Here is a 21,701-nt window from a genome sequence, read left to right on the forward strand (position 1 = left end):
CTGGGAGATTTGGCGCTGTCAGTCACGGTTTGCCCTGCAGTGGGCTCTGTATACGCACACAGATGATCTGTCACTGATAGTGTCAAACACGGCCTAATGCCGACATTATCCAGCTGTGCGAGGAGCCTGAGACACGCCATAATGGAGGTTTGGGAATTTCTGGGCCCCACAGAAAGCGCCAATCGTTCCTGACCAATCGGTCTGTTTACGCATGACCAGCCTCAAAAATGTGAGTCCTCCCCGGGACATCTGTGGGGCTCTGAAAATTTACAATTTAAAAAAAATATAACATTAAGGCTAGGCTCAGACTTTTGTGCATCTAAGCTGGTTTGAAACACTTTTTTCATGCATTTTCCCCACATTTTTTAGTTGTAAGCAATTTTGTTTAGGCCAGTGAAGTGCAGGTTACTAGAAGGAGGAGACAGCTGTTAGGTGTGAAAATGCACAAGAAACGAATGTTGGGGCTAGTTCATATTAACAGTTGGGGGCGGTAAAACACTGTTGAGCCATCCTTTTATCACCTCCAGCCACTATCCTCTTTACTGTATAGGCAGCAACCCAGGGGTGTACACATGCTGTGGCAGGGCTTCTACCCGCTGCTGCTTACACATGCTGAACAAGTTTCGTTCAAAAGAATGGAGCTATTCTGCAAGCACCCCACAACCGCTGTGTTCTAGGGATTAAAGCAGGCAGTGAGAAGGTGATACAGTGCCTGTCAATTGCTCTCTAAAGAGCGATCCAAACACAGATCTTCAGTGTGCAAAGCTAGTGTGAATGAGCCCTTACTTACGTTTTTCAGGCATTCCCATTGAAGTCCATAGGGCAAAAAACCTGCAATTCTGCCACAAAGATGTGCCTGTGCTTGGCGCACCAAGTGACAGCACATTGCTGAAATGTCATGAGCCCCCGAGAATAAAACCGAAATCTTACTGCCAAGTGCTGTAAAGCCTCTGGAAATGCACAAAAAATCGCTCAATTGTGAATGAGTCAAAGTATAACTAAAGGCAAAAGTGTTTTTTCTAGTTTTGGATAAAGTGGAGAGGGATTAGAACCCCTGTCAGGTTTTCATGCATGCATAGCAAACTGACAACGCTGATGCTAATTGGGAGGCAGTGTCTTAGTGTTGTCAGCCGGCAATGGAAAGTGTTGTTACTGGCAGGATCATCAGGTAGAAAATCTTGTAGCATCCTGCCACATTAGGGAGAGGCAACTGGAAACCAGGATAGGTTCTCCAGGCTCAAAGTTCGGAAGAGGTGCAGTTTTTGGAGGGTTGCAGGAGATGAGACATGCGGCTATGCAGAAGACAGGCCCAACTGTAATGTTACCTTGGCACGACAAATGAAGGTGAACAACCAATTCAGGAGTTGGTGAACTTGGCCAAAATGGCAAAGACGCATGCCTGAACCAGGCAACAGCCCCGGTACCAATAGCAAAGCTAACTTTCCAGTTGGAGGTCATAGACTTCTAATTCCTTCTATGACATTCCCGACATTCTCTGCAAGCTTAAAGTGGACCTTTAACCCACTGAATGAAATTTTGCACATTTTTTTTTTTTTAGGACAGAAGAGATGCACTGTGGTGCCTAGTAAAAAAAAAAAAGCTGTCTCGAGTATTAGGACTAATACCATAGTTCCTCCAATATGAGTATTTCCTATGATGGTCAGCTCCATCCAGTGGCCATTGTGCAGTATTTTCCTGAAATACTTCATTGCAGAAAATACTGCATTATGGCCACTAGATGGTGTCACAATCGTGCATACAAGAGCCAGGGATGGCTCTCACTGTGTTAAGTCTTCATGTTATCCCAGGGGTGGGCAAACTTTTTGACTTGAGGGCCGCAATGGGTTCATATATTGGACCCGGGGGCCGGACCAAGAGTAGATGAATGATGTGTATGTGTCATCCATAGTAAGTATAGTAATATTCCCCCATAGTAAGCATAGTAATTCACCCCCCATATAGTAATTCATCCCCCCTATAGTAATTCATCCCCCCTATAGTAATTCATTCCCCATATTAAGTCCCCAAGTCCCCCCTGTGTCAATTCACTTACCTTTGCTCCGCGCGTTCCCCTCGCCGTGTTCCCGCGCCGTTCCGGTGTAGCATGAAAATCTGTCTCCTATGAGGATCTGTCCCCCTCGACGTATCTGCGCATGTGCCAGTTTCAGGCATTAGCAGCCGATCGGCGATCTCCGGCACATGCGCAGATACGTCGAGGGGGACAGATCCTCATAGGAGACAGATTTTCATGCTACACCGGTCTTCAGGGCGGACTGTGAGAGGAGCCTAGCTCCGCGGGCCGGATTAAAAGGTCCGCCGGGCCGTAGTTTGCCCATTGCTGTGTTATCCCCCCATTTTCCCCTCCCTCAGGAATGCAATCAGTGTATGATGCTGAGCCCCCTGCCTAACAATTCTTTGCCAAATAAGGCAACTGGGTTCTGTTGTAAGAGACGCCCCATTGATTTTGAGTAGAAAAAGAAGCTGTTATGCTTTGTGTGTAGTCAGAGGACCTTCTGCGTTTTAACATCTAGCAGACAAAGAGCAAAGGAGAATCGCGCTGTAACAACGAAACTGAGTGCGAGACCAGAAATCCCTTTTTAGCTCATCAGTTTTGAAACTGCTTAACCCCAGGCATTTATTTGGCAAGTACTTATTTACCTAAACTTCTGTTATCTGTTTGCTGTGCTGTTCTGCTCTGTGTAATATAAATATATATATGTTACATCTTTTTTTTCTGTAAATATTTCTACTGCACCCTTTTGACCTTTTAGTAATAAATCTTACTTTCTGAAAGTGTTGAACTGTTTCTATAGCTCTTTAATGTGACTTATGAATCCCTGACGCTGAAGAGCACTACTATAAGTGTTCAAAACTCTGTATAACCTGTCTGTGGAGATAGCGGGATACCGACGATTAACCAATCATCCTAGTAATATTGCCGACTTTCCTCTTTCTCTGTACAAAAAGGAGGTGCTGGCAGTGTGAAGGGTTAATTGCGTAATTAACCTGACCCAGTAACAATCGCGTCCACACTGCAGGTACACATTTTGTAGTCCATTAGCTGGAAAATCTTTTGTGCAGGGTACAGCTGGGCGTGGCATTGTTACGCACGTGACATCACGGTTTTAGATTGGCTAGTCCTTCGGTCACGAGTTTGATGAGAAGGTCTGGGGTCTGACGCCGCGCCCGTCACAGATGGTGCTGACAATCCTAGCAAATCATATTAGGCAAATTAAAGGAATTAATCGCAATTGTACAAATGCTTGAGACATTTGCACAGCAATTTTATTTTATACATAGCCGCCCATGCCTTTTCCTGCCATAGAACCTTCACACCGTTCTGCTCGCAAATGTTTTTATAATGTGAGCTGCCCATGCTCGATCCTGGGATGAATTTACTCCTATGCACATGGACAGCAATTATGTCCTCCCTGTCTGACCAATGAAGATGGGTGAAGATGCCAAAGCCAGAAAAAGACCAGATTAAGATGTCTTACAGACATTGCATCTCTGGAGAGGAGGATGTAGTTCTGTTTGAAGTCATTTCTGTAGTGCGAACATGAAACCATCTTTATCGGTATAAGGGCTCATTCAGACAGGCAGCTAGTTGCGGTGTTCAAATGTGGCCAAACTCCACATCTGGATGTAACCGTGTTCAGATAACAAACTGGATAATTAGCTTCATCTAATTTAAGTGCATGCATTTATTTAATTATTGTAAAAGGTGGACTTGGCCTTTAACATGACCTGGAATGAAATTAGCCTAATAACATTCTATTTTGCCCCCATTAGCACAGAACAAATGTGTGTAACACCCTCCTAGTTAGCTAGGGGGAGCTCTAGCTTCAATTGTTAGGCTGAGCAGAAGACCAGGTACAAAAGTCAGGAGGAGGTTAAATGTGGGTCAGAGCTGAGAGGCTCCTCAGGCCAGCCCCTCTGGAATTTCCCCCTGCTCTAGAACTTTTGAGAAAGGTCTAGAAGCAGTGGGTGGATCTAATGAGTGGCTGGCTTCTACTCATTAAGGGATCCTGGCCAATCCCCAACAGGAGGCTTGGCAAGCGGCCAGGACAACCCTTAAAAGTGAGATAGCCTGCTCAGCAGCAGGAGAGCTGGGGTGGAATATGGAGAAGTAGGCTGAAGTGCAGGAGCCTAGGAGGAGGCCCAGATGGAAGAGGGGCTCACCTACAGGTGGAAGAGCTGGACAGAAGGAAAGCTTGCACCCTCACCAGCCCCCTGGGAGAGGACCACCTAAGCAGCAGAGGAGTGGCCCAGCTTGAAAGGCTGGTATCAGCCACTGAATCAATAGCCGCACAGGAAAGGGACAAGTCACTAAATGTACACCCCCTGGGCCAGATAGGGGAAGCCACACTGTGGTGGGGAACCAGATTAGCAAACCTGCTGGGACTGTCTCTTTTAAACTGGCAGAACTGGATCCCCTGTCCAGGGATTTCCTTCAGGCAGCCAGATCAAGGAAAATTTGGGGTCTGGAGAGGTACACTGGCTAGCTCTCCAATAGAGACTGTGTTGCAATAGACTTGTAAATAGTTCCAAAAAGTTGTCCTCAGTTCATCCGTTCCAATGGGCATCCCATATATACCCCTTTCCCAATCCAAGTTGATATCCTAACACAATATCAAAGAACAAGCTCAAGGACTGATTCTGGATGCAAGTTGCTGTGGAAATGCCTGCTGACTGACTGTGCAGGACTAGAGGGGGACCAAAAACTTCAGTAACTCCTAAGGAGGTTGTGCTGCATGGGCATGCAGTTAAACAGGATGAATAGCTCTGCAAATTAAAAAAAGTCTCCTGTCTTCATCTAAAATGATATATATAGCCAATAGTTTGACATTTCTGCATTTTTCAGTGTTCAGCGTTGGTACTTTCATTTTATTGTCATGAAAAAACATTTTGGGCCTCTTTTATCAAAGTGTTTGAAATGGACCAATCAAATTGAAACCTGCAAACTACAAAAGGCAGCTGGTAAATTAAAAGTGGAACTGAGATGAGCAAATACTGTCTAAATACATTGTTCATGTGTAGTCTTCCTTGAATCTTGGTGTGCTTTGTGTATTTTTTCCAGATCTGTGCAGTGATCCAGTGTGTGCAGGAGCTTCCTGTAATACAGACTGGTCACTGCTGCTCCCTCTCCTCGTGCAGGGGGACTGGTCTTGTCTCCGCCCCCTCCTGTAGTTTTCTGCAGGCAGCCTGCAGTTGATGGAGCCTGCTAAGGTCCCTCCCACAGCTCTGCTCTTTGCACAGGCTATATATGGCACAATAATATCACTGCTACCTTCAAAAAGTAATTTCTGGATTTGGAAATGAATTTAGTGTGCACAAAATGGAATTATATTTTGTGGCTAGTGAGGAATATATTTGAAAGTATTTGCGCCTGGAGTCCAGCTTCAACCGTTTTCTTCTTTGTTTTTAATCTGGTTACTCAGAAATGTATTGTGGCAGACACTCAGAAGTAACCCCCCCCCCCCCCCTCTGTGCCTTTCTGGGTGTTGGGCAGTTTTGGTTTAGAGAAGCCACAGAAACCCCCTGGTCATATGTGGCCAATTTTACTTGTGGTGGGACTTTTCTTCATGACCCCCATAAGAAGATTGAGATAATTTTCCTCAATCGGGTCTTTTGGCTAAGCGGATTCTACTGGTGGTTTGATTTATCTGCTTTTCCTCAGGCAGTCCATCATTGTATAACAATATAACTGCTGGGTCTTTCTGATGCCGTCATCCTCTTGGCTAATCCTAGTAGCACCTCTAGAATGTCTTGGCGTCCATCTTTAGAGAGCACATGCTCTAGTTTTTGGACCACTCGTCTGAAAAATGAAAGCAGTTAGAGCCCTGAAAATACTCCCATTCTGTCTTTCAGTAGGGGTTTGAATGCCATTAGTGTAGGAAAAGTATCAAAAGTGTTAAAGTAGATGTAAACCCTAAATGGATCTTTAGTTTATTCTGTGTATCGAAAAAATGATTGACATTTGTCCTAATGAAAAAAACCTTTTACCTTTTGTCATCCTATGTTGCATGTCAGTACTTCTGATCTCCTGCAGCAACTTCCAGTCTACATGCACTCCTGTGATGACATTTCTCAGGGAGGGTTATCTGGTTTGGACAACAGTGGACCATGTCTGTGTAATGTGTGCTGAAACAGTCACTTGTAGTCTCCATTGGAAGCCCTTGTGATCATGCAAGACTATAGTTGAGAGACAAAGCGTTCATCACCATATAGACAGAAATTGCCTGAACAAGAATCTTCAAGGCTGGATTACAAGGGACTATTTTACTAAAAACTGGAGATTTAAAAATTACTTTTCAAATGATATTACCATGAGATGTCAGCGATTGAATTTACATGGTCCTTTTCCATAATACAGAAAGCAGGCTTGCTTAGTTTGCTCTGAAATTCTCATGTCAGTTTCTTGATATACAAACTCATTCTATGGAATTATTTCCAACCTCTGATATCTAGCATCCATTGAATAACAATCTGTGTTGCTCGTAGGAAGGCTTCAAGGGATGGCAGTTTTTCCATCACGATTTGGATAATGGAAAAATACATTGGGTTGAGAGGGTATCAGGCTTAATTTACCTCTTAAGTGTAATTTCATGTGGATTACATTTTTTATGGCAGATATTAAAGCCTTTAGAGCTGAAATTCTCAACCTTTTTCCCAAAGAAGAACCCTTTAAATAACTTTCAGGTGTCAGGGATATTCTGTTTAATTATATCTACAGCTCAGGGTGCATGAACACTAGCCTGCCGATAGAAGAATAAGGAATATGGTGTGCTTAAAATCCCAGGGCTACTCTATAGCACAAAATAATTTTGAGTAATAATAATTAAATGAAACAATATTTAAAAGAAAAAAAAAAATTCTCCTACAATGGGGGTAAGTGAAATAAATTGGTGGTCAGTTTTGAAGGGTCCCCAATCCATCGATGGTTTTTAGAAGAGCCCCCATTATAGTATTTGGAGGAATGGTCCCCATTACACTGGTGGTCATTGATGGAAGGGCTATAAATGTTTTCTATTGCATCCAGAACAAGAGCTGAGGGAAATTCTTCCAATTGGGATGCCTGTTCTGGAGCAAACCGTTAAGAGGGGAATTTGCTTCTTGTTGTGTCTCTGAGAAAGGAAGTCTCACTGGTGGAACATGGGTAGTAAAAGAAAAAAGTGGCTTTTACATGCACTTTAAGTTCCGGTAACAATTTTTTACATTTTCACATTCCAACATATACACACGGTGTGTCAGACTGTTTAGCAAAAATCTTTATTTGTAGCATACAAAATTAGTTTCAGGTCTGTCACAAGTGCAGTCACATGATGCTGCTTGAACAGCTGTCACTTGTGAAAGACTGAGGTGTTGCACTGATTTAGCCCCTCCCCCACCCATAACAGGCTCCTCCCATGTACCACTGTCCAGCTTGTTGTGTGACGTATTTAGGAATTGAAGCTCCTTTTCTGACCAGTCCTGAAGAAAGCTGAAAAGCTATGTGCGCACATGAACCTGTACCAGACCGAGTTCTCTGCCTCCGCCATTATGTCCCTGTCTTTTGCATTCCGCGTACATACATCGCTGGCTGTCTCCAGCGCTCAGTCTATGAGGGGACCGCATGCAGCGAAGCCTTGTGCTTTTTTTTTCTTTTTTTTTCTAAATTTTTTTTCTTCTTGTTCACTTCGTTCTGTACAACCCACAGTGCAAACGTCATACTTGCTAGAAAACTTGGCACGTTCAAAACAGCAAAAAAAAAAAAAAATTAATGTACAATTTTTTAACTTTATAAATATAGTCCAGATTTCCCAATCTCTAGAAAGGCCACGTTCAAAGAGACGGGCAACATTATTTACACGTAACATTAAAAAAAAAAACAAAGGTCCAGAAAACTTTCATAAATAAGTCGAGTGGAAAATACTGGAAAAGTTTTAAAGTGTCTTTTGAAGAACTCTGTCCTTTGTAGGAAATCTGGGGGGAGAAGAACTTGTCCCGTTCTCACTCTTCATCTTTTCTCCTGGAGGGAACACAAAAAACAAAGACATGTTAGTAATTATATATTAGAGCATTGTCTCAAAATTTTTGTGTGTCCAAACCGAAACCTTGCTAAAACAAGAGAAAATAGGGAGCTGGATTCAACTTTGCGGTAGATCAATTGGACTCCAACCAGGTTTAATGGATGTCCTCTACAAAAATGGGGTGTCTTACTTAGGGGACCCAGAGTTGAGGATTGATGTGTACGAAGTCTAATGACAGCGCCAATCAAAGGGTCCAGGGTTTCAAAATCTGTTAATATTTGCATTTGTTTATAACTTGAAAACATGGAGCCCTTGAAACATGTTGGCTCTTCCTTCCTTTAAGGCTCAAGTGTTGTAAGTAATAGGAAATCACCTGGAATAATAATTTTATTGTGTAGATAAGTGGTCGGCAAGCCGCGGCTCGCGAGCCACATGCGGCTCTTGTGTGCCGGGCGTCCGGCTCCCCTCCCTCCTCTCGGGCGGCAGGGACTCTGCAGCGTGATCCAAAAAAAAAAACAGCCAGGGCAGCGCGCTCAAATGCAATGATTGGCCAGTCTCGCTGCCACTCACATCCTGATAGCCAGTGATTGGCTGTCAGGATGTGTGTAGGCGGGGCAGCGTGACGAACGTGAGAGGAGCTAGGCTCCTCTCACAGTCCGCCCTGAAGACCAGAACGGCGCGGGAACACGGCGAGAGGAACGCGCGGAGCAAAGGTAAGTGAATTGACACAGGGGGGACTTGGCTTGCTACTTACTACTACTATATGAGGGATGAATTAATATGGGGGATGAATTACTATATGGGGGATGAATTACTGTATGGGGGATGAATTACTATAAAAACTTATTGAAACTAAAAACAGTGTACCATCCTATGTATTTTCAGTTTTAAAAATGTGGCTCTCAAAATAAATTTCAATCGTGGTTTTGGCGAGATTTGGCTCAGTTGAAAAAAAAGGTTGCCCACCACTGGTGTAGATGATTAGAAATTCGCAGGCTCAGCAAAATGCTCATTCACCAATCCTGGGCATTTCTAAACTTCTTCATAATAATTATTGCTGATGATTTCTGAGTCCTACTACTAACACCACCTGAACCCTGACAAAGGGGGTGATCTTTGGGCCCCTGAGACATGTTGGCTGTTTTATTGTCATAATAATAAAAGGTTTTGAACTTCTGGAACCTTTGTGTGGTGCTCTCACTAGACTTTGTAACTCCTCAGCCTTTTTGTGTCTTGTTGCCGAGATTTTCCCTCACTTCCTGTCCTAAAAAACATTTAGTTGGAAGAAATCTCTTGAAAGTGAAAGGAGATTCCCTCTTAGACAGTCACTGGACTATGTCCGCTTTGGAAGATGCCCCCTCTATTCCTATTCTTTTTTTCCATTACTTTCTGTACTGGAGATAGTGATCACCAGGGCGACATAGATGCCAATTAAACATGATGTGGTTTTTACATTTCTTGCATTATCCAAAAGTGAAAAAAATGTTGGCTACATTAATAGCACAAGTGCATAACTAACAGTCTCCATTATCATCATTCTAAAATCTGATTGCTGTGTTTTCTGCACCTTGTGAGGCTTTTTTTCCATTGCATGTAGTTTCTTCAGATTTTAAATCCCCCAAAAGACAAATTCTGGACAGGCTGTGGCCTTCAAGACTTACAAAAACACTTTAAAGGGGCGCAATAAGTGCTCCATAAGCCTTATGAGAACAATGCAACCTATTACATGACTATTGTTATGAAAGTTGATGATCTCCCAGTTCTCCCTTTATAGTATCTGGTTTTTAAGGATTGATGTTTCCTATATGGTGTATTGAGTGCACAATCTTAATCATTGCCGCAGGGTAAGACCAGCATTTTTGGAGGTTCTTTGGGGAGAAATTCTCTGGGATGAGCATTTTTGCCCTACGAAGGTAAATAATAAGGCAGATATAGAGCAAGACGTAGATAAATCCATCAGGGGCCCGTCACCTTCAGCAACCGGCACAAAAGACTATCTTTCTCCTGGGAAAGAGAGAGAAAAGAAGGTTCAGTTTTCATGGGATCGAGTTTCTGAAATTCAGGATCCTTCAACCCTCTATGCTGGCGGATGACTCGTACTCTCCACAGCTTTTGAAGTTCATTTGCAGAGATTTTAATGAAGATGAAAAAGGGGGAATTTTCTTGTGAGAAACCTGATCAGAGAGACAATGTCCTGCAGCGAGCTGGAGAAACCGGATCTGCTATTGAGTGCTACTTCTCCGCTACAAAGGAGGTCTAAGAATGGCCAAGGGAATTTAGTTACACGCTCAGCGCCTGTCAAAGAACAGGACCTGTCCAAGTCTACGATGTATGGAGCTAGATTACAGATCTGCACATTTCTGGGCAGAATAGATTCTCAGCAGGGGTCATTACAAATTTTTATGTGACATGTAAAAAAAAAGAAATATATGGCGCCAGCACACCATAAATCCAAAATCAATAGTCCAACCACTTATTTATATCACATCACAAAAGGTACAGGTGCTGCGTTTTGAGGCCATGGAGGATGATTTTATCAAGCATATGAAAGAACCTATAAGAAGAATATCAATCAGAAAATAGTGGCAAAGGTTCCCCTGACCTCTGGTGTCCTAAACCCACCAAAATTATGTAAACAATAATGCAATATCAGCATAAATATATGATTCATATACATCCACTTTTAGCATTCAAAAGGAAAATGCCTTTGTTAGAAGCTTGTCCTCATCTGTCCAATCATAAGAACACCACAAAGTTGGCTTTGAGACTGAGCATCCTCTGAAATAGGCAGTTGGCAAGTGGTAAAAACATGACCCACCTGCCGATTTTCAAGGCCTTAAAGATCTTTTACTGTGCTACTAATTTGCAATAATGTAATGTGATTAGATACTTTACGTGACACATATTCTTTTCTTCCAGATTTTATACTGCAGTATGTAATGCTGTAAACCTAAAAATGGCAAATTACCCAAGTAATGTGAATGATCTCTGCCCAACCCCTGTAGAGGGATTTTTCCTGTTACAAATTATAAAACCAAATTCCAGATGGGAAACTCGCCCAGAATCCGTGAATCTTCCCTAATGACCAGCCTGCGCACGATGCCATTAAAGCATAATAATATCCGGGTGCTGAAAACTCCACAATACATTAATGTTATCAATCAGCACCAAGACCTGGAGCTGCTGAAACTCTTTCCATATTCCATGTAGAGAGCCAGCACGGAGTCATTCAGGACTACTCATCACATCGTACAATGTAACAATGAGCAGAAACGTAACTTAAAACTGTAGACCCCGCGATTCCCAAGAGAAGACCGTGAAACTGACCTCGCCCGCTGCTGGGGTCAGGGGTCAACTGTCAGGCTAAGTCCGCACAGAGTTGATACTTGTTTATTTAGCTATATTTCTTTATTTTTACTTTGAAAATGTTTTGAGAAATGGCAGAACTCCAGAATGGAGAGAATGTTGAATCACTTCTATTCTGGTATGAGAGTCCGCTCAGCGGAGATGGAAAGGTTCACACCGAAAACTGTAAATATGGATTTAAGTATATTACCAACTCTACATACCCTCCCCTCATGCCAGGGTACTAGGTGTAATCCTAGACTCCCATCTGTCCTTTCAGCTCCAAACCAATCGCTGTCCAAATCTTGTAGACTTCACCTCCGCAACATCTCCAAGATACGCCCGTTCTTAACCTCTGAAACTACTTATTCACTCCCTTCTTCTCTCTCGCCTTGACTATTGTCACTCCCTCCTCATTGGCCTACCGAATCGCAGGCTATCCCCTCTTCAGTCTATCATGAATGGTGCTGCCAGACTCATCCACCTTAATAACCGTTCCATATCTGCCACCCCTCTCTGCCAATCCCTCCACTGGCTTTCCATTGCCCAATGAATAAAATTCAAAACATTAACAATAACATATGAAGCTATTTATAACTCTGCCCCCAATTACATCACCAATTATATCTCCAAATATCACCCAAACTGTACTCTCCGCTCCTCCCACCACCTCCAGCTCTCTAGCCCCCTTGTCTCCTCCTCCCATGCTCGTCTCCAGAGCCTCCCCCATCCTCTGGAACTCTCTACCCCAATCTAACAGACTATCGCCTACTCTGCCCACTTTAAGACGATCTCGGAAAACCTATCTCTTCGGGGAAGCCTATCCTGCCCTCAGCTAATAACAAAATCTTCTATTCCTCCAATCAGTTCATCCCCGACAGTTATTACCTTTTGTACCACCAACCCCTCCCTCGTAGACTGTAAGCTCCAAGGAGCAGGGCCCTCCTAACCCTCTTTGTATTGAACTGAATTGTCTCCCTTTATATTGTAAAGTGCTGAGCAAACTGTTGGCGCTATATAAATCCTGTATAAACTCTGTTTGTTAATACATCATTAATTGTATAATTTAGAAGTAGTGTAAATACCTGGGGTTTGACTTGGTATCAGTCTCTATACATCAGAGCTCAGACTGGAGAAGAGAGAAAGAGCACAAGGGGGTGTGCTGCAGTGCTCAAGTGTTAATAAGGCACATGCTGATAGGAGGGGAGAGCAGAGTGACAGATATGACAACATCAGTCTGTTGCTTCTCCTTCTATTGTACAATAAGAGACTGGGGGGGGGACAAAACCTGTACGTTTTACTGAACAGCAGCAGAAAAATCAGCTCTCCTGCCCTGTCAGCCAGAGCTATGCTGTGTGGTAGTGATGTGTAAATCTAAATCCTGGATGGACATAAAAAAAAACAAATCCTTGGCTTTGATATGTGAATTTGGTTCTTATATGCAAGGTTAGATATCAGGACAAGATCTGACCATCAAATTTCGTTTTTAATTGTAGGCATCATGTTGACATTATGCTCTCATATCAGACAGGACTGTACAGACCTCAGGATGAGTGTTAGTGATTGGCTGAAACAAATCATGGCCATGCTGGGTGATGCGCCTCATAAGTCTGTTCACCTGAAGAAGAGCCTGATGAAATTTGGGATTATATTTTGCTATTTTTGGGCTGTTTATGGCCATCTCAGAAAATCAGCTAAGCCAGAAGAATGTATAAAGGTGGTTGAATCTTCCACCGTGTGGGTGGTTTGGTAGCCAGTGTAATTTGTGTTTTCTGTTCTGTCGGGTTGCGGTGAGTCAGTGCAGCTTTTGGGTTATCTGATACGCTCGCTGGTCTCTTTTCTGGGGAATATATGAACTTTAACACGCTCTGATTCCAGAAATGATATCTTATATCTTGGGGGAACAATCTTTCATTTCACACATGATCTCCTACCTCTTTCCGCTCTCCTGTTTTGCTCCTTCCAGATGGGTGACCCCGGGACCCCGCAGACCCCCGGGATGAGCTGCTTCCCGATGTGGAGCAGTTGCTGGACATTTGACTCCGGGACAGGAAGTTGGGTTTACAGTATGGAATGATCTCTTCATCTGAAAACAGAGGAGGGTTGTTTAATATATTTGAAATGTTTCTGATGCAGTGAAAGTAGCAGGCATGTTCAGTGACTGGCAGCAACCAGACATCGGCACTTTAGTGTGGGTGAAACATTGGCTGGTTGTAGCAACAACACAAGGACCACGATGCAGGGATGCCATTAAAATCATGGGGCCCAGTACAAGCTACTCGATGGCATCCTTCTCCTGTTATGGAAAATAGTACCAATGGCTTGCTATGGTGCAACTATATATGCACACCCGCAGCCCAATTTCCTCTGCCCTGACACCTGCTAACCAAACAAGGGCCCCCTCTGTCAGGGATGCGGGTGTGACTAGAAGTGTGTGGACTGACACAGGGAAACGCAGGCTTCAGATATGGTATAAATAAGACAATTTATTAAGACTAACAATACAAACATAAACACAGTGCACCAAACCCCAAGCTAACAAATACATACAACAAGGTGAAACAAACCCAAACCTAAACTGATATAGATACACAGGTACATACACATATAGAGCACAACATAGTCAGGCAGGCCGGGTCGATAACTATCGGGCAGGTAGGTACAGGAGGAGCAGGCAGAGAATGGTCAGGGTCACAAGCCAGGGATCAAACAGGAGAAGTCAGCAGAGGTCAGGATCAGGCAGGGTCGGCAACAAGTCAGGCAGGAACAGGAATGCAGGTTACAAGATACAGGGGCCCATGGAAAAACACACACCAAGGCACAGACTGCAGGTCTGGCCATCCCTTAAATACACCACCTGCAATCAGCCCCAGGTGATGGCTAATTGCCGAAGTGAACCTCTGGTTGTTGAGAGCACCCGCTGGCCAGCCCTGGTACTGCAGCCCACAAGGCAGGTGAGTCCCACCACTATTGGCACGTCCATTCTTGCCACCCTCTCTTTCCACAGCACGTCTTAATCTTTCCACCAATCAGCCACCAGTTTACTGCCTCCAAGAGCAGTGCTTCTCAGCACACACCTTCCATCCTCGCCAACCACTGGCGGACCCTACTGGGTCTGAGCACCCCTGCTGATGTGATGGGGGCTGGTACGGGATTATAGCCTATAAACCCCTGTTGGTGGCCCTGCCGCAATTGGTTGACACAAAGTTACAATATCTGTAAGATTTTGGTAAAAATCACACACAGTATGGATATCTCCATGCTAGATCATATTGTAAATACATTGTGTAGTCTACTGCTCTGTGTAAGATGCCACTTTAGGCAATAGGGGTAGCAAATTGACAGCTGGTGTTTTTCATCTATAAGATTACAGAAGAGGAAGTAAGCAGTGTTTTTGGATATCCTCTTCCTCTGCTATATTCACATATATAACTGATATGAACAGAATGCACTGAAATCTGATCAATATTTCTATTTTATATATGTTGGCCAATGGTGTACCTTCTCTGTGGTGCAGCGGGTGCGTTGCAGCTCCTCTCTGCTGCCCTGCAACTCTTCTTCTCTCTATGGAGGACGTAGTGCTTGTGTCTCTCTCCAGCGATGACGCTGAACACTCCATGCGGGGGGAGCACAGCTCTTGATCGGCAGGAGGGGGTTCTGGTGGAGGTGGGAGATCTGTGTGGGGGGAAAAAGCTATTTTAGCACTTGGATGGATAGAATGGATGAAGTACAGTGGTATTGGTGGTGGTGAGGTTTACTAAAACTGGAGTAGCTCTGCATATAAACCAATCAGCTTCCAGGTTTTATTGTCAAAGCTTAATTGAACAAGCTGAAGCTAGAAGCTGATTGGCTACTATGCACAGCTGCACCAGATTCTGAGTGCTCTAGCTTTAGTAAACTTCTTCATTCTTATGATCATAGTGGTGAATTTGCAGCCCTTCAGCTGAAATGGAACTACCGGTTCATGATCAGCATATGGAGCCTACAGGTCTTCATCAGCTAAGTGGAAGGGTGTCAAACTGGCAGCCCTCCCGCTGTTGCCAAACTACAAGTCCCATGGGGCATTGCAGGTTTGACAGTTACAAGTATGATTCCCAAAAGGTAATGCCCCATGGGACTTGTAGTTTGGTAACAGCTGGAGGGCTGCCAGTTTGACATTTGTGATGCTAAAGGAATGCAGATTGACATTTAAAACCTATAACAGTAATAGCAGAAAAAGACAGTGGTCCATTGAGTCTGTTCCATTTTTTCCTGTTCCAAGCATCAACTACTCTTTCAGTAAAATAATACTGTCATGGCCTCGTGTTCTTAGCTTCATATTGAAAATCCTGCCCTCCTGAACCTTATTCACAACCCTCATGTATTTAAAGCTGAAGCCCAGATATGGATTTTGTTTGTATAGATACATTGGTCCAGCTTGGCAGCTGTATGTATGTGCCATGCCTATGGGACCACTGTGAGATTTAAAAATCACTGTTGTAGTCACTATAGTGAACACTGCTTTTTTTCAGGTCCAGTGCTGAGTAGCTGCCCTGCTGCATAGTGAACACAGGGGGGCCATGCACTTGGCACAGGCGCCAGTCACGGAATGCTTTACATTTTCTCAATGAACGCAAGACTCTCGATTGTACAAAGTGGATCAGAGATGCAAAATGCAAGGCATTATGTGAATGGCTCTTGTGCCAAGTGAGTGACCCTATTCACTATGCAACTGGGCAGCCACTCGGCATGGGAACCGGAAGTACAGTGGGGCAAAAATGTATTTAGTCAGCCACCAATTGTGCAAGTTCTCCCACTTAAAAAGATGAGAGAGGCCTGTAATTGGCATCATAGGTAGACCTCAACTATGAGAGACAAAATGAGAAAAAAAAATCCAGACAGACAATCACATTGGCTGATTTGGAAAGAATTTATTTGCAAATTATGTGGAAAATAAGTATTTGGTCACCTACAAACAAGCAAGATTTCTGGCTCTCACAGACCTGTACCTTCTTCTTTAAGAGGCTCCTCTGTCCTGCACTCATTACCTGTATCAATGGCACCTGTTTGAGGTTGTGGACAGGTGTCTTTTATACTCGTAACAAGTTCAAACAGTCACACTCCAAACTCCACTATGGTGAAGACCAATGAGCTGTCGAAGGACACCAGAAACAAAATTGTAGACCTGCACCAGGCTGGGAAGACTGAATCTGCAATAGGCAAGCAGCTTGGTGGGAACAAATCAATTGTGGGAGCAATAATTAGAAAATGGAAGACATACAAGACCACTGATAATCTCCCTCGATCTGGGGCTCTACGCAAGATCTCACCCCGTGGGGTCAAAAGAACAGTGAGCAAAAATCCCAGGACCACACGGGGAGACCTAGTGAATGACCTGCAGAGAGCTGGGACCAATGTAACAAAGGCTACCATCAGTAACACACTACGCCGCCAGGGACTGAGATCCTGCAGTGCCAGACGTGTCCCCTGCTTAAGCCAGTACATGTCTGGGCCCGTCTGAAGTTTGCTAGAGAGCATTTGGATGATCAACACAACTCGTCGTGTTTGGAGGAGAGAGAATGCTGAGTTGCATCCAAAGAACACCATACCTACTGTGAAGCATGCGGGAGGACAGAATGAATGAAAATTGCGAGATTTTGAGTGCAAACCTCCTTCCATCAGCAAGGGCATTGAAGATGAAACGTGGCTGGGTCTTCCAACATGACAATGATCCCAAAGATACCGCCCGGGCAACGAAGGAGTAGCTTCGTAAGAAGCATTTCAAGGTCCTGGAGTGGCCTAGAAAGTCTCCAGATCTCAACCCCATAGAAAACCTTTGGAGGGAGTTGAAAGTCAGTGTTGCCCAGCAACAGCCCCAAAACATCACTGCTCTAGAGGAGATCTGCATGGAGGAATGGGCCAACATACCAGCGACAGTGTGTGCCAACCTTGTGAAGACTTACAGGAAACGTTTGACCTCTGTCATTGCCAACAAAGGATATATAACAAAGTATTGAGATGAACTTTTGATATTGACCAAATACTTATTTTCCACCATAATTTGCAAATAAATTCTTTCCAAATCAGCCAATGTGATTGTCTAGATTTGTTTTCTCATTTTGTCTCTCATAGTTGAGGTCTACCTATGATGCCAATTACAGGCCTCTCTCATCTTTTTAAGTGGGAGAACTTGCACAATTGGTGGCTGACTAAATACTTTTTTGCCCCACTGTATACTTCAGTGATTACCAGTTTCCACAGTCCCAACATATGCCGGCTGGACCAATGTAACAATGCAAAAGAATCCATAGCTGGAATTCAGCTTGAACATTTTCACTCATGTCTTCCCTTTTCCTTTAAACCTGTCCATATTATTATGTTCTTGCAGTCTCATATGATATTTTATCCCTCAGACCTGTCACCGGTTTTCTTGCCCGTCTCTGAACTCATTCTATCTTATCAGCTGGTCCATGACATACATAAACCGGTTTCCAGAAGTAGAAAACTTTTTTTCTATAAAATTGCCCTTTAGCTCTATATGTCACACAAAGCACCTGTCCTCTCTCTGACTCATCTACCTCTGAATTCCCTGAATTCCCATAACTCTAGGAAATCCGATCCATTGAGAGGTGCGCGGCCACTAGTTACTGTCAGATGTAACTGATACAGCAGATACAGTTACAAGTAGGTCGTAATTATGTCTTCCCCCCCCCCCCAGAGGTGATGAGAGGCTGTTAAGAGTCTGACAGTTCTGTATGAGAATGGAATATTTGATTTGCCTGATTTATAATGGTGCTCGTACCTGGTTAATGAAATTTATCTGCTTGCTGACGACGAATCATAACAAGTGCCATGCTGCAAGAGATTCTGCTGATTATCATCTTACCACATTGCAAGATATTGCAATTATTATTGTTAATCCAGTCGAGTTCAGAGATTTTTAAGGTGATATAACATTCAAGTCTGGATGAAGGGGGACTTAAACGTGTATTATTATTCTACTAAATATCCAATAAAATACCACTTTGGACTCTTTGACCTATGTTTGTGGCATCTCAAAACTGTTTATTATTTTTATTATACAGGATTTAAATAGCACCAACAGTTTGCTCAGCGCTTTACAATATAAAGGGAGACAATACAGCAATGATACAGCTCAATACAAGAGGGTTAGGAGGGCCTGATCCTTGGAGCTTGCAATCTAAGCACTTAAATTGTTGGACTTTGCTAAGAACCACCCTCCTTAGCTGGTGGTCTTTGATATGTATGAGCAACTTTACACAGCAATACAAGACTTCCCTCTGTCTGTACCAAAGGAGTTTCTAAAGCAGTAGGTGTACAATAGGGGTCCTGAAGCTTGAACCATTCTAGGGCAGTAATTCCATCCTGACCAATTCCTTTCGATAATTGTTCCGAGATGTCACCTGAGACATGGACTATATAACTGGTCCTCAGTAGCCCCTGAGAGTTGAACTGTAACAGGCCCTCAGAACCAACCTCCTTGCTTTGCCTCCCTTCGATAGTGGCCAGATTTTGACTTCTTCTTGGCTTTGGATTTCTGTCCAGGTGGAGTGCTGAGATTGTCTCCTGAGATCAGCTTTCCTGTAAGCAGACCATGAATACATAATCAGGATTATAGGAGAAATCTGCTAAATTCAAGCTGCAGTGGAAATGGTAGTTAATGCTCTATACATTAGGACTGTTGTCAATATATGAGAAATCCAAATCTAATTTAGAACATTTAAATTACAGACAGAATGCTTACTCCAAATCTGCTTAAGGGTTAATCAACCCATAAGGGACTTGAAATCAAGTGCAGCAGCTGTAGGACCCATTCAAATCTACACTTTTGTGTGTGACATCAGGGGTATTGACTTGTGTTGCAAATGTATCTTGGGGCTGTGCCTGTTTATATCCAATGGGCCCCCAATGTGCATCCTCACATGAAACAAAACATATGGCCCTTGTGTACCGGAACCCAGACCCCTGTGCTACATTCTGTTTGGAAAAAAATGGCTTGTGTGGTTTTGGATATGCACTGGTGCTGCAACACAATACGTGCCAAGGGGCCCTTAGACCTCATAAAGAGAACACACTGTACAGAGAGGACTCTGAGGCATGATTTTGGCAAAACTATACAGCCCTTTGTTTTTACTAACATGCTAGAAACTGGTTTTAATTAGGTTCCCTTTGCTGGCTAGCAGTGCCAAATGCTGGAGAAAGTTCATGGCTAATTGGCTGCATCCAATTCTGCTGACTAGACTAAAAGACAAACGCCAATATTTCATTCCATAAACACGGTACGAGACAGATGATATTTAAATATTGAGAGACATGACATTTAAAAAAAAAAATATAAGCATTTCTCCCAAATTCCCATATTATTCCTTCCTGCCATCGAAAAACCTGACATCCTAAAATGTTTAAATTTAACTCACCATTTATTTAATAAGGTAAAGAACAAAGTGACCTACAGCACCCAATCAAAATTCATCTTCCATTAAACAGACTTCTGAGTTAAGGTCACTGTGTTTGCTCTTTCGGCTGCCTTGTTTAGACCTTTTCCATTAAAACTTATTCTGGTGCAAGAATGGGGATTGCAAATTTTTAAATAAATTTAGATTTTATTATGGTTAAAATTCTCAATATTTGGTGACATTCAGAGTTATAGAACATATATTGGACTTGGGATGATCATTTTGATGTTTGGTCAGATTGTGTACTAGTCAATTCTCACCTGTGCTGGGCAGGTCCATATTCTCTACACCTACAGATGGATTTTGGCTGAGGTTCCGCCTGTGTCCATGCCGTGGTGTCTCTCCACCCTCTGCCACTGTATGGAGAGCGGGATTGGACTGTGTCAGGGGAGGGCTGGGGGCTCTTGGAATTGGTACCGATCCAGAAGGCATTCTCCTACAGTTTAAACATAGAAAAACCTTTAGTTTGTATAAACAATACAGCTTTGTAATACATGCATATTTCCCCATGGTTTTTCTTTTTAAAAGTACAGAAAAATACTTGTTGATGTGTCAAAAATCCAGTGAGTGCCTAACTTCCTATTACAGTTACTGTACTACAGGACCTTTCCATTATGTTAGGGAGATGAGGAAAGGGGAGGTGTTCAGCTGTTAGAACTGACAATGCTGCCTCTGCTGCACTAATAGCTCTTAAAAAAACATTTCCATGTGTTCAAAGAGAATAACATGGGGAAATGTGTACAATATGTTTTGTAGAGATGTACTAAATATATTTTTTTCCATTTTCCCCAGACATGCACTAAATCAGAAAACCCCAATAATGGACAATAGTTCACATTTAACAGTTGGGTATGTTAGGAGTCAAACCTGGGACAGGGTGGCATTTTGGTAATTCTGACCTGGCATGGGGTGGCATTTTGGTAATAGTTGAGTGTGCTGGGATTCTGACCTGGTATGGGGTGGCATTTGGGTATGTCGGAGATCTGATGTGGGTTTGGTAACAGCTGGGATTGTTGAGATTCTGACCTGGGATGGGGTGGAAGTTCAAACTGCTGGAGTCGCGGAATTTCCTCTGAATCGTACATCTCATCTCGTGGCGATGGAGTGAGGGTAGCCGTGGACTGTTGTCCGTAGGACTGAGCTGGAGAAGAGGCTTCACCACGAGGAGGGGGAGGAGGGCAATCTTCTGGAATATTCTCCATCAAATAAGTCCTCTCTGGCAATGGAGGACACCACTCTTCTGTTTCCGAACTAAAACAACAGAAATATCTTTCAGGAAAATCTGAGATTTATGCAAATTCCTAAAGCATAATGAACAATCACTTAACCGAAACGGCTTTTGCTAATAGGATTATATGGGATGTAAATTTGTGGCTTCGTTGGGAGCACCTGCAGGGATCTTGTTGTTGTATATTAAGGAAATGAACCAGTTCAGATCCACAATTTACAAACAACAGCTTGCGGAGTGAGAGCCATCCTAAACACACAAGATGGCTGCCAGGAGTTCCCTGGCTCAGTGCGTTCTGAACAGATGAGGCCCAGAGAAGAACTTACTTCATTTCCACGTCTGAGTCTTCCTCTTGGAAATGGTTCAGCTCGTTGGCAGGAGGTGGAGGAGGCAGAATCTCTGTCCAATTCAGAGATGGTGTTTTCACTGGTTTCCCCACAGACTTCTGTTTATTGCCCTTTGAAGCTGGAAAAATAAATAGGATTATCTGTTATAGTTTATGAAGAATGTCTTTATATTTTATTTAATTCCCAAGTTATTGCAGTACCATAAGATTCCTTTTAATACTGCTCTACTCATGAATTACTCTGCTGTGGAGGACTTGGTTCCTTCTCTTAACGCTCCTCTCCTGAAATCTTCTGTACTGCTGTCTGTTCCCTT

The 21,701-nt window shown here is 43.3% G+C and overlaps 1 protein-coding gene across 1 annotated transcript in view; it reads right to left on the reverse strand.

Moving 5' to 3' along the window:
• Positions 1-7,256: 7,256 nt before the first annotated feature.
• The window catches only part of ROBO3 (roundabout guidance receptor 3), a 207,191-nt gene continuing 192,746 nt past the window's right edge, over positions 7,257-21,701 (reverse strand). Inside the window, exons 22-28 of the mRNA XM_089652131.1 lie at positions 21,368-21,506; positions 20,840-21,064; positions 20,074-20,249; positions 18,834-18,938; positions 14,859-15,032; positions 13,292-13,443; positions 7,257-8,011 (exon numbers count right to left, since the gene is read on the reverse strand). Of these exons, the coding sequence (XP_089508257.1) occupies positions 8,000-8,011; positions 13,292-13,443; positions 14,859-15,032; positions 18,834-18,938; positions 20,074-20,249; positions 20,840-21,064; positions 21,368-21,506 (983 nt within the window). The 3' untranslated portion in view covers positions 7,257-7,999. The remainder of the gene's footprint in view (positions 8,012-13,291; positions 13,444-14,858; positions 15,033-18,833; positions 18,939-20,073; positions 20,250-20,839; positions 21,065-21,367; positions 21,507-21,701) is intronic.

This window comes from Staurois parvus, unplaced genomic scaffold (assembly GCF_062004578.1).
Source record: "Staurois parvus isolate SC_StPar_1 unplaced genomic scaffold, SC_StPar_1.0 ptg000671l, whole genome shotgun sequence".
Taxonomy (NCBI): Eukaryota; Metazoa; Chordata; class Amphibia; order Anura; family Ranidae; genus Staurois; species Staurois parvus.